The 14,810-nt window shown below is 48.4% G+C and overlaps 1 protein-coding gene across 6 annotated transcripts in view; it reads right to left on the bottom strand.

Moving 5' to 3' along the window:
* Positions 1–4,985: 4,985 nt before the first annotated feature.
* The window catches only part of thrb (thyroid hormone receptor beta), a 31,154-nt gene continuing 21,329 nt past the window's right edge, over positions 4,986–14,810 (bottom strand). For 4 of the 6 annotated variants that reach the window (XM_035428729.1, XM_035428730.1, XM_035428728.1 and 1 more), the window contains 5 exons: positions 14,019–14,224; positions 12,396–12,482; positions 11,610–11,756; positions 10,029–10,287; positions 4,986–7,691 (listed from right to left, as the gene is read on the bottom strand). In XM_035428729.1, coding sequence (XP_035284620.1) covers positions 7,450–7,691; positions 10,029–10,287; positions 11,610–11,756; positions 12,396–12,482; positions 14,019–14,224 — 941 coding nt within the window. In that variant the 3' untranslated portion in view covers positions 4,986–7,449. The remainder of the gene's footprint in view (positions 7,692–10,028; positions 10,288–11,609; positions 11,757–12,395; positions 12,483–14,018; positions 14,225–14,810) is intronic. The other 2 variants (XM_035428731.1, XM_035428733.1) reach the window with 1 other exon arrangement.

Here is a 14,810-nt window from a genome sequence, read left to right on the forward strand (position 1 = left end):
AATGTTTGTAATTCTTTTCTGAAGATCTAGATTTGTACATTTGGTATTAGCCTGCTGACATTCTTGACTTTATGAGGGTAACGCCTACTTGAACGTCGATGTTTACATCTGCTTCTTAAAAAAATACACCACGTTTTATGACGTTCTGACGATCAATATTTAACAGCTACATTCAGACAGCATCTATCGTAAGTCTTCACGGTTGATGTTAGCGCTCGCTTGCGTAACACTCTTTGATGAGATGGCGATTTAAAACAGACAGTTTTAGCAAAGTACCTCTGTTTAAAATCACATTTCTCGGGAACGAGTTCCAAACCCAAGCACAAACCGCAATAGCGCCCTCTACCGGATAGGAGCGGCGCTTCGACCGCAAAATTCACAGTTTCAGGTCAATTTGGTCTTGTTTGGTTACAAAAAGAGATCGTTTTGACCTGCTATCGGTGATTCTCGAGTGCTTCGTAATTACATTTGACCCAAACTGGTATGCATCAATTGGCAGAGTAACTTCACTGATTCATGAATGCGTGAAGACGATTAACTGAACAAATAGGCTTCGTATCGTAGTTAGCCTTAGGCAAAGCAACATTTCCACAAAGAATATACGAGCTAATACAAACTACCTGGAGTAGTTTAGGCTACACCAGCGTGGGGCCAATTCTGGAGCAGGTTTTGGTTTTAGCCCAGCCCAACGACACCTGATGAACCTAATTAACTAAATATGGTCTTCAATCAAGACCTTGGTAAGCAGAATGCGGTGCTTTTGTGCTGGACTAACCAAAAAACTTGCACCCACACCGACCCTTTTTTGATAAGACAGGACACCCCTGGCCCGCGCACAACGTAGCTTTCACTTGATGAGGTCCAAGCCCGATTAAACCGCGTATGGTACCACGGTGAGTGACACCCCCTTTCAATATCTTATAACTACGGGCCGATAGGCCTAGCTTTCATTTTCTAGCAATATATTACTTGAAGGAGTGTAACGGCAATTCTCGTAAATGTTGTGGAATATTGCCGAGCTATCGCGTAGTTCTGCATGGCGATAAACTGCTTCGAAGGCCCGCTTTTGCCAGGGCAACAAAGCATTACTGTATTTATCCTAACTTCCAAGCCTCGCCATCAAATGCAAAATATACGTGAAGCGGAAGTGTTGGTAATAGAGTATCGATCCAGTTGAAGTTAGAATCTACGGAATAAAATGCTCATGCATGTTCAGACCAACAAATGTTTCGGTCGTGTGTATTGCATGTAACATGCTGATGTCTGTATGTACAGTAGGCCTACTGTTTTATGCAAATGTGTGTCAAATTGATGCCAACCTCATGCTATTAAACAATCGGCGAAGACGCTAATTTCACAGAAGTCTAAACCTGAAAGCCTGACATTTTTTCAGTTGTGGATGAATGAATTGTTGCAGAAGAGAAAAGAAACATTCCCGGCATATCATTGCGATATTCATGAAATAACTGAAAGAGTATGGGGTATAAGTTATGCAACAGCTTATGAGTAGCCTACGGACTGATTAAAATGCAAAGTTATTTTTAAACTGCAGAAACAAAATCTAAATTGAATGTTAGAATTGGGAAGATACATTTTTTTTTAAATCTACTCAAGTGTATTTTTTTAAAGGGTAAAAATAGAATGCTAGCATCGCAACAGCGTCACTTTATCGGATTAATCTGGTTTCACTCTACCAACAGAACAATTAATTTTTTTCTTTTTTTTTGCGTTCGTGCCAAGTCCAGTCAAGTAGGCCGATTCGCGAGCTAAGCACGTCTCGAAATAAACTCTGGCTCGCCCCAGGAGGAGCTGGCAGGCGGAACCGTTCAGGATGGTGTGCCAGTCGCCTTGCGGTCTCCATGGAAACGCCCGTCCTCGGCACTCGCTGACGGCGTCCTCGGTGCCGATTGCAAGATACCCGATTCACGAACGGGGACGTCTGTTCCCTACTGTGCGCGTGACTCAGGCATCGACCAGCGAGGTCACGGCGGACATATTATGTATCAGTGGACGTTGCTCATATCTTCGATGGGTAAGAAAAGAGTATGCCATTTTGAGTATAGCCTAATGCTTTGAAAATTTGCTTTGTTAATATAAATTCAACTAGGACTAAAATGGCCGTGTAAAGTCAGTCACTAATACACCTTGTCACATTGTCAGATAATCTCTCCTGTAAACGGTTCCATTTATAAGATCCTGTATTAAAGTACTAAATAGGGGACATCCTGTACGTGAAACGGTTAACACGTTCATCTGATATCATTGTATCCTCGATTGACCCGGTTTCACGTCACTGGCGTCATCTTCAAAATCCCAACTCTTCGCACGGTCGGTTACCAGCAGAGGGCAGTATTCGCCCACAAGTTAGACCTAAACGCCAACGAATAAACGGAGCTTCTTGTTGCTAACCAGCAAACACCACAGACCCCACGGGCACATATAAACAGAATACGGAAAAATTTAACGAGCCAGAATCTCGTTTTTACTTGTCTGAGGAAAAGTACTCGGGGAAAGGGAGGTTGTTTTTTTCCACGTGAACACGTGATGGAGGTCCAGCTCCGGGTTGGCTGTAGGGCTGCTGGTGTTTGGCGTCGTTCAGAAGTTTTGACACCCCTGGCCTACACCGCCAGAACCTCTGCCTGTGGCGAAACGCAAAACTAAGCTCTCTGGACCGAGGTTTACTTCCCTTAAATACGTGTTCGGAGTATTGAGCTGTCCAAGCCCAGAGAAACTGCACACAGCGAAATACGCATGCACACGAAGACCTGGAGGAGAAAAACAGCTTGCTTTCCCTGGCGCGGTGCTAGTGCTGCATTAATGAATCAGACAGGGCTGCAGGTTCAAATCCCAGGTGAGTGTAGCTGTTCTAGTTGTGAGCCTAGCTGTGCCTCTCCAGAACTGGTGATTGAGCCTAAAACATTGAGCTTTAAAACACACTGAACACACTGCTTTCCTGAACTTTAATCACACACACACACACACACACACACACACACACACACACACACACACCCACACCCTTGCCATGAATTAGGGGTTCAAGTGAGTCAACACAGAAGTGATTCAGAGTTTCTGAGAATTCAGAATTGTGATCACAGATTGTGTCATGGTTTTATCCTATATTATCAGACAAAGTGGGGCGGCAGTGCAGTATAATGGATAAGGAGCTGGTCCTGTGAGGTCACAGGTTCGATTCACCGGTGGGACACTGCCGTTGTACCCTTGAGCAAGGTACTTAACCAACATTGCTTCAGTATATATCCAGCTGTATAAAAGGATGCAATATGAATGCTGTGTAAAATGTTGTGTAAGTCACTCTGGATAAGAGCGTCTGCTAAATGCCTGTAATGTAATGTAACAAGTTGTCTATGCCAATATTAATGGCTCCATGATGTTCAGTAGAATTTTTTTTAAACCGGCACACAACAGGAAGAGAACAGGTGCTCACCTGGTACCAGATATTTAGAGCCAGCAAGCTCTTTATTCATTTGGGAGTATTTTAATCATGTGGAGAGGCTTTTTAAATAATGACCCCCTTCCCCCCCCGCCTGTCCCACCACATTAAGAGCCTTCATTTGCTATAAAGCACAGGCGTGTGTATTTGTCTGTGTCTCTGACCTTATTACACTCAGAGTAGTGCACATTCCACAAACACACACACACACACAAACACACGCACGCACATTCCCCACACATTCATGCAAGCACACACGCAGACATGCATGCATACATACACACACACACACACACACACACATGCACATAGATACACACACACAGCAACATTACTTACTGTTAAAATCAGAAGGTACAGCAGTTTCAATTTTTAAGAATACAGTTTATAACGGAACAAAGTCAATAAATAAAATACATTTTTTTAAAAAGACGCTATGCTGCAGGAAGTTCTCCAAAACCATTTTATTTTCAGAACCAAAACATCATTTTCATCATCATCATCATCATCATCATCATTAGTGCAACTTTAAACATTGTCTTCCCAGCTTGGTTAATGCACTTCACAGCAACAACATTCGAACCTGTGCAAATCCGCCCCGGGACGGCTGTCTGAGGGCCACCGGGGTGCCGCGTGTTAAATTTGGGACGCAACGTCTTTCGGCCATTTTGAAAACGGACCCGGTCGCGCCCCCTCTCGCCCCTCCCTGCCCGGGCTTCACCGTTCAGCAGTAACGCACGGCATCGCCTGGCCTGCTGGATGGCAAGAAGCAGGACGCACAGAGAAACGATTCGGTGGCTTGGGTTCGAGCAGACGGAGTGCGAGGGGGAGAGGGAGAGAGAGACGGAGAGCAGGAGAGAGAGGGAGTGTAGGAGAGAGACGAAGAGCAGGAGAGGGAGGGAGGGAGATGGAGAGAGAGAGAGGGGGGAGAGAGACGGAGAGAGGGAGGGAGATGAGAGAGAGACAGAGAGGGGGAGAGATGGAGAGCAGGAGAGGGAGGGAGACAGAGGGAGAGAGACAGAGCAGGAGAGGGACAGGCAGAGGGAGATGGAGAGAGAGAGACAGAGAGGGAGAGGAGGAGGGAGACGGAGAGGAGAACTGCCTAATTTGAGGGACTGAATGTTTGAGATCAGGGCTGCTCTTCTGTCAAACTGCAAGGTCAGTCTAGAGCGTGGCCTGTGGGATTCCCTCCGGACCAGAGAAAGCACAGTGCTTCTAAAGTCTCGCTCTTGGAATGGTGGAAGTTACGCTGAAAACAGGGCTGCATATGAATATCATAATTCGTAATTACAATTTCTGTTATTTTCTCTCATCGGTACACCATTTGCGCCTCTGAGAAAACTTGTTTTTGTCACGTCCGTGAAACCGCAAAATGTTTCATTGTAGGCATATAACATCTGTAAAAATATCACCATTCTGAAAATATACGACTTTTCCTTTATACTGTAAAATATTTAGAAGCCTTGTATATTTATATATATAATAATATATAAATATACTTATAGCTTTTTAATGCTTTTTAAATGTATTCTTTTTTTTTTGTTTGTTTTTTTTTTTAAACACCGAGTAGCACACCCACAGTTTGTAAGAGCAAATATCCACAATGGCGCATTGTTAAAAAAAAATACGTATACAGACTATAACATTCTTTCATCAACATTAATTCCCCCCCCCCCACCCCCTTGTCAGACTGTGGGGGCATGGCCAAGGACCCCCCCCTCCCCCTTTGCTGCCATGGTGACTCAGGGCTTGGGGCTCTCTCTGGCCTAAAGCTGATTGTCTGTGCAATGTCCATGAGACAGAGAGGGTTAACTGTGAGTGGCGAAGGCCAGACCCTTTCAAACACCCCCGAAAATGTGCCGCCGCTGCCGCTGATGCTGCGGCTAGCCCAGCGCTAACTCACGGGGAATAAACGTCCCGAAAACATCCTTTCGCCGAAAAAAAGCTTGACCGTTTTCTCTGTGCGTATGTGTGTGTGTGTGTGTGTGTGTGTGTGTGAGGGAGTGTGTTTGCGTGAATGATTAAAGTACACGTCGTCGTAACGATCGGACGTTTCTTGGTTCTTTTTTTTTTTTTTGTAACGGTTCTGGAGAAGGACAGGTACAAACGGTTTAAGAACAAAACAACCGAGACTCGAATGAATATAGAAAAAAACAAACAAACAAAAAAACAACACTATTCGTGCACGTCAGTCTGCGTCCGGTCCGATGTCACATCCGCTCAAAATCTAGAGTGAGGATCTCTCTTCCTCTTTCATCAACATTTACAAGCAGCAGCCAGTGCTAGGAGAAGCACCACCTCCGTGCGTACTGCTTAAGTTAACGTGAAATGTGAATTCCTGTAAGACGCAGACGAAACTGTGCAGCCAACTGGTGATTGGCCTGCTTAGGAGCTTCCTGGAGTGGAGTGGGGTGGGGTGGGGGGGGGGGCGCTCTAAAATATCTACTTTACGAAATCTCCTGAAAAAAAGTATTTTTCTTAAACTTAAGTTTTGAACTTAAGACTTGAAATGTAAATTGTGTGGTGTTCATATTGCACTGAATAGCTGCACGCTGTGAAGTCACATGTTAGACAGGTTTCCGTGAGTGGGCGCGATAAAAAGCGTCCCAAAACTGCCCCGCCCCTTTTTACTGAGGTGGGGGGGGTGGGGGGGGGAGTGGGGGGGGGGCGGTCCTCAGTCGCCGTGTTCATTTAAGGGGACATCAAAAGTTGGGGGGACCCCCAGCCGGCTGCCTGAGGGGGCCACACTGCTGCACAGCTACGGCACACAAAGAGGGACAAACAGAGCAGGGTTCCGACGGTACCGTGTGTGGGGACCGTGGAACCCACATCCTAAAATGTCCCTTTACAAACCGGGTCCAGTCGAGTCAAACTTCCTGGACCCCAGAACAGAATATGATCCATTATTCTGTCTATTAAAAAAAAAAAGAAAAACACATTTTTTACATTATTTTTTTGGCACCAAACAAGAGAAATCTTTCAACAGAAGTGAATTTTAAGTGAGTTGGCCGGCTCCTTCGCTGATGCTGTCTGTTCCTTGACTGGTGGTGAGTGGAACAGAGAATGCGCTTTTATCTGGAAAAGACCGGAAAAAAAACGTACGTGTGCCTGACCGTGGAAACAAACAGAATAAAAAAATGTGCCATCGATGTGGGTGCAGTCATGATGCATGTGTGTGTGTGTGCATGTGTGTGTGTCTGTCTGTGTGTGTTTGTGTGTGTGTGTGTGTGCGTGCGTGCGTGTGTGTGCGTGCACGTGTGTGTCTGTGTATGTGTGTCTATGTATGTGTGTGTTTGTGTCTGTGTGTGTGTTTGTGTGTCTGTGTATGTATGTCTGTGTCTGTATGTGTTTGTGTGTGTGTGAGTGTGTGTTTGTGTGTGTTCACCTGAAGTCCAGAATGGCAGCATCCAAGAGGATTCCACTGTTTTCCAGCCAATAACAAACCTTAAAAAAAATCCCTAAATTCAACATTACAAAGCTAGCTTCACTGTAAAACATTGACAACAACTGAGGAGTAGTACCTGTTTTCTGTTTGTTTTCGGTTGAAGAGGCGACCAAGAGCAGTGGGAGGGCGGGAAACATGCCTTCTGTTTTTTTTTTCTCTCTTTTATCTTTTTCTCGCTCTTTTTGGAAACGGTACTTTTGTTTTTTTTTCAGGTGCAACTGAAAACTGAAAAGTCACTGGCATGACATTGGCTAGCGAACGACCAAGTTCTAAAACAATCACGTAAGCACAGACAAAATAAAAATAAAAAATAAAAAACAACAAGGATACAAAGAAGATAAATTTACACAAAAAAACACTAAATCAAATACCCCAAAAAAAAAAACAACACAAAAAAAATAAAATAAAATTGCTATTCACATGTACCCGCATTTGTAGGAATGGTTCCATCCAAGACTAGGCCTGACGCTACTCCTACGGTATGGAATGAATCGACAGTAGTGCTTCAGAGTTTTTTTTGGAGGGGGGTGGGGGGTCGTGTCCCGTACCGTCAGTCCTCAAACACCTCCAGGAAGAGGGGGGGGAAGAGTTCGGTGGGGCACTCCACCTTCATGTGCAGGAAGCGGCTGGCGTGGCAGGCCCCGATCATGCGCAGGTCCGTCACCTTCATCAGGAGCTTGGGCCAGAAGTGCGGCACCTTGTGTTTGCGGTAGTTGATGTAGTGCTCGAAGGCCAGGAGGAAGTCCTCCTGGCAGCGCTCGATCCGGTCCACGCTGCTCAGGCCCGGCCGGTCTGCACACGGCGGGAGAAAGACGGAGGAGGTGAGGGCGCTGCCCGCTAACTCACAGCGCCAACCTGTAGGCCTACTGCACTGTGATAACATGGAGAAAACATGAGCTACCAATGCTAGCACTAATAGCGCTAACCCACAGAGAAAACACGAGCTACCAATGCTAGCACTCATAGCGCTAACCCACAGAGAAAACACGAGCTACCAATGCTAGCACTCATAGCGCTAACCCACAGAGAAAACACAAGAGCTACCAATGCTAGCACTCATAGCGCTAACCCACAGAGAAAACACAAGAGCTACCAATGCTAGCACTAATAGCGCTAACTCAGAGAGGAAACACAGAGCTACCAATACTAGCACTCATAATGCTAACTCAGAGAGAAAACACAAGAGCTACCAATGCTAGCACTCATAATGCTAACTCACAGAGAAAACACAGAGCTACCAATGCTAGCACTCATAGTGCTAACCCACAGAGAAAACACAGAGCTCCCAATGCTAGCACTCATAGCGCTAACTCAGAGAGGAAACACAGAGCTACCAATGCTAGCACTCATAATGCTAACCCACAGAGAAAACACAGAGCTACCAATGCTAGCACTAATAGCGCTAACTCAGAGAGAAAACACAAGAGCTACCAATGCTAGCACTCATAGCGCTAACTCAGAGAGAACACAGAGCTACCAATGCTAGCACTCATAGTGCTAACTCAGAGAGAAAACACAGAGCTACCAATGCTAGCACTCATAGCGCTAACTCAGAGAGAAAACACAGAGCTACCAATGCTAGCACTCATAATGCTAACTCAGAGAGAAAACACAAGAGCTACCAATGCTAGCACTCATAATGCTAACTCAGAGAGAAAACACAGAGCTACCAATGCTAGCACTCATAGCGCTAACTTACAGCACCAATTTGTAGTGCTAATGCACTGTGATATCACAGAAAACACAGAGCTACCAATGCTAGCACTCATAACTCATAACATTCTGGTCTGGCGGTGAACTGGATTGGTCTTGGCAACGGCGGCTGGTGGAGAGAGCACACACACCTGGGTTGGGTTAACCAATCAGCCCAGGTCTTTAAAGGTGTGCTCCTCTCCACAGTTTGGGGCCGAGACCGGGAGTACACACTGAGAGAGAGAGCGAGTTTGAGTTTTATCTGTCAGCGCACAAAAGGGACCTGCCACTGAAAAGTGGGAGGAGCTGGCCAGCTGAAAAGCTGCCGCTGTACTTTCTTTCGTCTTTGTTGTTTTAGTTTGTTGTTTTAGTTTTTATATTTTGTTTGTTCCCCCGGAACCCCGTGAGGGGTTCGTTTTCGTTTCGGTGTGGGTGTGCTCTCTCTCTCTCTCTCTCTCCTTCTCCGCACGGCAACCGACGGTGCCTCCCTCCCGGGGGTGTCGCCAGGCTCATGAAGCTAACGCATGATGCGGTGGGGGGGGGGGGAGGCGTGGGGCAAGCGCTCGTACAGCAGCCGCTCCGAAGAAGAGCAGCACGCCCCAGAGTCGCCACGACCCAGAAACACCCCCCCCCCCCAAAAAAAAAAAAACAACGGAAATAGGCAACAGCAGGCAAGCACAAACGCCTAATCTTTTAAGAGGTTAGGAGACGTGTAATTTAGTGTTTGGTTATTGATCGGGGCCAGCGGCGTAATCTCTGCACAATCATATCATTAGAAGGTTTTCCTTCGGCGCGGCCGGTGAAATCCCCGATAATCTCCACACAGAAGGGGCCAGAGGATTAAAGCCCCCCGCCCCCCCCGCGCGCCCCCCCCCACTGCAGCATCGCTCCCCGGACTCGTTTACCGGAAGAGGAGAAGAACAGCTGTGGTGCGCCCCCCCGCCCCCCCCCCCCCCCAGGCTCGTAGTCGCCCCGCGTGGGCCTTTTTCGGATTTTAATCCGTGCCTCGGAAGGACGAGCGAGGCTGGCGGTTCTGAGCGGGCGGCCCTGGGGGGGGCAGCACAGGAACCAGCGTTTCTCCCCCGCTGGGAATTCCCGGAAGTCCGATCACGCTTTTCCCGCTTTTGCCAAGTTTTCCAGAATTTATCAGGGAACTATGTTCCAGACCCTCAATGTCTGAAGCAGAAGGAAAAGACTAGAGTATGTGATAAGCACACACACACACACACACACACACAAAGCACACATACATGCACACACACACATTACACATACACACACACCTGTTCACACACTCACATACACTCACTCACACACGCACTCACACACTCACACGTACACTCACACACTCACACACACACACACACATACACAGTTGCTCACATTCAGACACACACACACAGTCCCGCGCGCGCGCACAGGGGGGCGGAGCCTCACCCGAGCTCAGGAGAATGACGGCTTGCAGGAGCGCCACCTCCGAGTCGTCCAGGTTGAAGGCGGACAGGGACACGCCCAGGTCGAAGATGGCGTCGGAGACCACGCCCAGGCCGCCGTTCTTCAGCTGGCCGCGCGTGACCGCCATCTCGCCGTTCAGCGTTAGCGTCTCGCTCTCCGGGTCGTAGCGCACCGCCGCCCGCAGCGACATGATCTCCATGCAGCAGCCCTTCAGCAGGACGATCTGGTCCTCACAGGGGAGCTGGAGAGAGAGAGAGAGAGAGAGAGAGGGAGAGGGGGAGAGAGAGAGAGAGAGAGAGAGAGAGAGAGAGACTCAGAGACATGATCTCCATGCAGCACCCCTTCAGCAGGACGATCTGGTCCTCACAGGGGAGCTAGAGAGAGGGGGAGGGGGGAGAGAGAGAGAGAGAGACTCAGAGACATGATCTCCATGCAGCACCCCTTCAGCAGGACGATCTGGTCCTCACAGGGGAGCTAGAGAGAGGGAGAGGGGGAGAGAGAGAGAGAGAGAGAGAGAGAGAGAGAGACTCAGAGACATGATCTCCATGCAGCAGCCCTTCAGCAGGACGATCTGGTCCTCACAGGGGAGCTAGAGAGAGAGAGAGAGAGAGGGGGAGAGAGAGAGAGAGAGGGGGAGAGAGAGAGAGAGAGAGAGAGAGAGACTCAGTGACATGATCTCCATGCAGCACCCCTTCAGCAGGACGATCTGGTCCTCACAGGGGAGCTACAGAGAGAGAGAGAGAGAGAGAGAGGGGGGGAGAGACTCAGTGACATGATCTCCTTACAGCACCCCTTCAGCAGGACGATCTGGTCCTCACAGGGGAGCTAGAGAGGGGGGGAGAGAGAGAGAGAGAGAGGGGGGGGAGAGAGAGAGAGAGAGAGGGAGAGAGAGAGACTCAGTGACATGATCTCCATGCAGCAGCCCTTCAGCAGGACGATCTGGTCCTCACAGGGGAGCTGGAGAGAGGGGGGGAGAGAGAGAGAGGGAGGGAGAGGGAGAGAGAGAGAGAGAGGGGGGGGGAGAGAGAGAGAGAGAGGGGGAGAGAGAGAGAGAGAGAGAGAGAGAGAGAGAGAGACTCAGTGACATGATCTCCATGCAGCACCCCTTCAGCAGGACGATCTGGTCCTCACAGGGGAGCTAGAGAGAGAGAGAGAGGGGGAGAGAGAGAGAGAGAGAGAGGGAGAGACTCAGCGACATGATCTCCATGCAGCACCCCTTCAGCAGGACGATCTGGTCCTCACAGGGGAGCTAGAGAGGGGGAGAGAGAGAGAGAGAGACTCAGGGACATGATCTCCATGCAGCAGCCCTTCAGCAGGACGATCTGGTCCTCACAGGGGAGCTGGAGAGAGAGAGAGAGAGAGGGGGAGAGAGAGAGAGAGAGAGACGGAGGGGGGGGGCGGCTGAGTGACATGATCTCCATACAGCACCCCTTCAGCAGGACGATCTGGGGGGGGGGGGGGAGAGGGAGATGGGAGACAGAGAGAAAGAGAGAGGGGGGGGGGGGAGAGAGAGAGAGGGAGAGACGGAGAGACGCGTGCGTATCGCCACCCAGACCCTCTTACCTCACAGAACATGGGGAGCTTTTTGGCAAAGTCCACCACCCGGGTGATGGCCGGGGTGATGATTTTAGTGAACTGACTGAAGGCCTCTATGTCCACCTTGTTCCCCTCTGGGGCACTGAGGATGGGGGCTTGACCAATGTCCTCCGCCTGCAACAACAGGGAGAGGCGGGGCTCAGAACCCGAGGGAGCGCAAGGTTCCGACGGTCACCGAGGCGATGGCGGTGATGTCACAAAAGCTTTTCCTTGTCACACGTGCAAAGCAGTGAGAGAGGTTAGGTGGTGTCAGGAAGTGAACGATGGCCCTGGCTAAAGTTTTTTTAATTTAAATTTAGAACAATTTTTTCACATTTAAAAAAAACATTTTTGATAATTGCGTTCACGATACAGAAAGCAAATGTTACATCTCACGTCATAACCCCCCCGAAACCCCTCAAACTCAAAACCCCAAAATACCGCACTACTCCCAAATGCTCTAACAGACACCTGCAGACAGCACACACAGGGCGCTCTCATCGAAGCTCTCAGAATCTCTTCTGTGCCCACGAGAGAGGGAGAGAGAGAGGGAGGGAGAGGGAGAGTGTAGGCGAGAGAGAAACAGCAAGAGAGAGAGGGAGGGGGAGAGTGTGGGCGAGAGAGAGAGCATGAGAGAGCAAGAGAGCGAGTGTGTGGGAGAGAGAGAGAGAGCGAGTGTGTGGGAGAGAGGTGTGGAGAGAAGAACAGTGTTTCTGCTTTTTAAAAATAATAAAAAATAATAAAAAATAACGCGGAGCTACTTGGGCCGCTTACCTTGCATTCGGCCACTCGAACGTCGCTCTGGTCAGAAGCACAGAATAAATTACATGTTATTTCATTAAGTAGCATTGTCTCTTCCTCCTGTTGAGCAATCAACAGGCATGGTGAACCATCAGTGCACAGCCCAGCGTCAAGCCAAACTAGAGACAAGACAGCGTTAATCTCAACAAGACAGCACTCGGGACAGAGACAGGGACAGGGAGAGGGGGAGAGAGAGAGGGAGAGACAGAGAGAGAGAAACAGGGAGACAGGGAGAGACACTGGGAGACAGGGACAGAGACAGGGAGAGAGAAAGATAGAGAGAGGGAGACAGGGAGACGGGGAGAGAGAGAGAAAGAGGGAGAGATTGGGAGAGAGAGACAGCCATAATTTGAGGAAAAATGATTGACCACCAAATGTATTAATATAATTTATAAATGTATTAATTATTATTATTAGTATGAACTTATTTTCGCTTTTGCATTGCTATTATTATTATTTTTAATTTTTTAAATGTTTTATCATAGTGTCTGTTGTTAAACAGATATAAAAATTGTTCGGTTCAATTAATGTTCATGCTTTAATGTCTTTTTGTATTTCTATGTGTACACTTATTCACAAATGTATTTCATGCCAATAAAGCATTTTGAATTTTGAGAGAGGGAGACAGAGACAGAAAAAGAGAAGGGGGGGGGGTGGTTAAAAACATGTCAGTATTTTAAGTGGTGGAGGTTCCATAGGAAGGATTTAGGCTCAAGCTATAAAGCAAAAATAAAACGAAGAAAAAGCGCATTCACGGGTATTATATTTCTCACAGTAACCCCGTCAGCTTTGGCCGATTCCAGGCTTGTGTAAGAGAGTTTTGATGTGGTAGGCCAATTCTCCACAATGGAAATCAAAACTTGCGGCTTGTTTGCGATTCGCTTGGTCGCGCCTTTTGAAATTTCACCACGGAAACCCCACCTCTGTGTCAACAGTGTCCCCAGATCGGCAGGATACAATTACAGATTATACACACATACAGACACATAGACAGAAAGGTGTTAGCACCTGGACAGGTACAGGTGAGAACATTGTACAACAGAGGCAGACAGACAGACAGATAAAGGGAAACAGAGAGAGGGGAAAAACAAGAGAATCACAAAGAATATTAACACATATTTCGTTTATTAGCTTTAGAACAGCGCTGGGAGAGGGAGGAGAATGAGGAGGAGGAGGGAAATGAGGAGGAAGACGAGGAGGAAGGAAGGAAGGGGGAGGGAAAAAACAAAAAATGTAGTGAATTCACAAATGACAAAAAAACCAGACCAAAACAAGATAAAAAAAAAATACAAATAATAAAAGGAGAGAGAGGTTCCGTTAGTTATTGCTGTTCTGTGGGAGAAACAGCATCCAATAGTCCTCTACATCCCCCCAGCTCTACAAAAATACAAAAACACAGGGAGAGGTTAACGTCAGGACAGCGGCATGAGAACGGGCGTGGCAGGGGCGGGGCTAGGGCGGGGTTTGGGGCAGGGTTTGGTGGAAGTAGGCATGAAAGGGGGTGGAGCCAGGGAGAGGCGGGGGGGGGGGGGGGGGGTGGTCAATGCAACAGCGAATCAGAGGCGACCCTGAGCCCCTTGGCGCAGGAAGCCTCACCAGGAACTTGCGTTTCTGCTTCCAGTGGTTGCCCTGGGCGTTTGTTGCCATGTGGGCCTCGGTGACCAGGTGGATGAGCTCCCACTCCTCGGGCGTGGGCTCCGGCCTGTCCCAGACGCTCCTCTGCAGCTCCACCCTCCGCCGCCGCTCCCGGTTCTCCTCGATCAGCCGGCGCTTGGCCAGCCTCTTGCTGTCATCCAGCACCACTGCGAGGCGGAGGGAGACGAGCGAGGAACCGCGCAAAAAGGGGTTCCTTTTAAAATCAAGCAAACCTAGCACAATGCTAACCTAAATCTAGCACAATGCTAACCTAAATCTAGCTCAGTGCTAACCCAAACTTAGCATACTGCTAACCCAAACCTAGCACAATGCTAACCTAAATCTAGCTCAGTGCTAACCCAAACTTAGCATGCTGCTATCCCAAACTTAGCACTATGCTAACCCAAACCTAGCACACCGCTAACCCAAACAAAACACACAGTTAACCCAAACCTAGCACTATGCTAACCTAAATCTAGCTCAGTGCTAACCCAAACCCAGCACTCTGGTAATCCAAACCTATTCCAATGCTAACCCAAACAAAACAGACAGGGAACCCAGTCTCAGCACAATGCTAACCCAAACCTTACCCAATGCTAACACAAACCCAACACAGCGCTAACCCAAATCTAGCACGATGCTAGCACAAACCCAGCACACACGAACCCTGCGAACCGGCTGTGGACCCAGCAGCGATGCACGCTCGGTACACCTGCACTCACTTAGCCCCCATATGCAGAGCCTAGTGGTTCT

This window comes from Anguilla anguilla, chromosome 8 (genome assembly GCF_013347855.1).
Source record: "Anguilla anguilla isolate fAngAng1 chromosome 8, fAngAng1.pri, whole genome shotgun sequence".
Taxonomy (NCBI): Eukaryota; Metazoa; Chordata; class Actinopteri; order Anguilliformes; family Anguillidae; genus Anguilla; species Anguilla anguilla.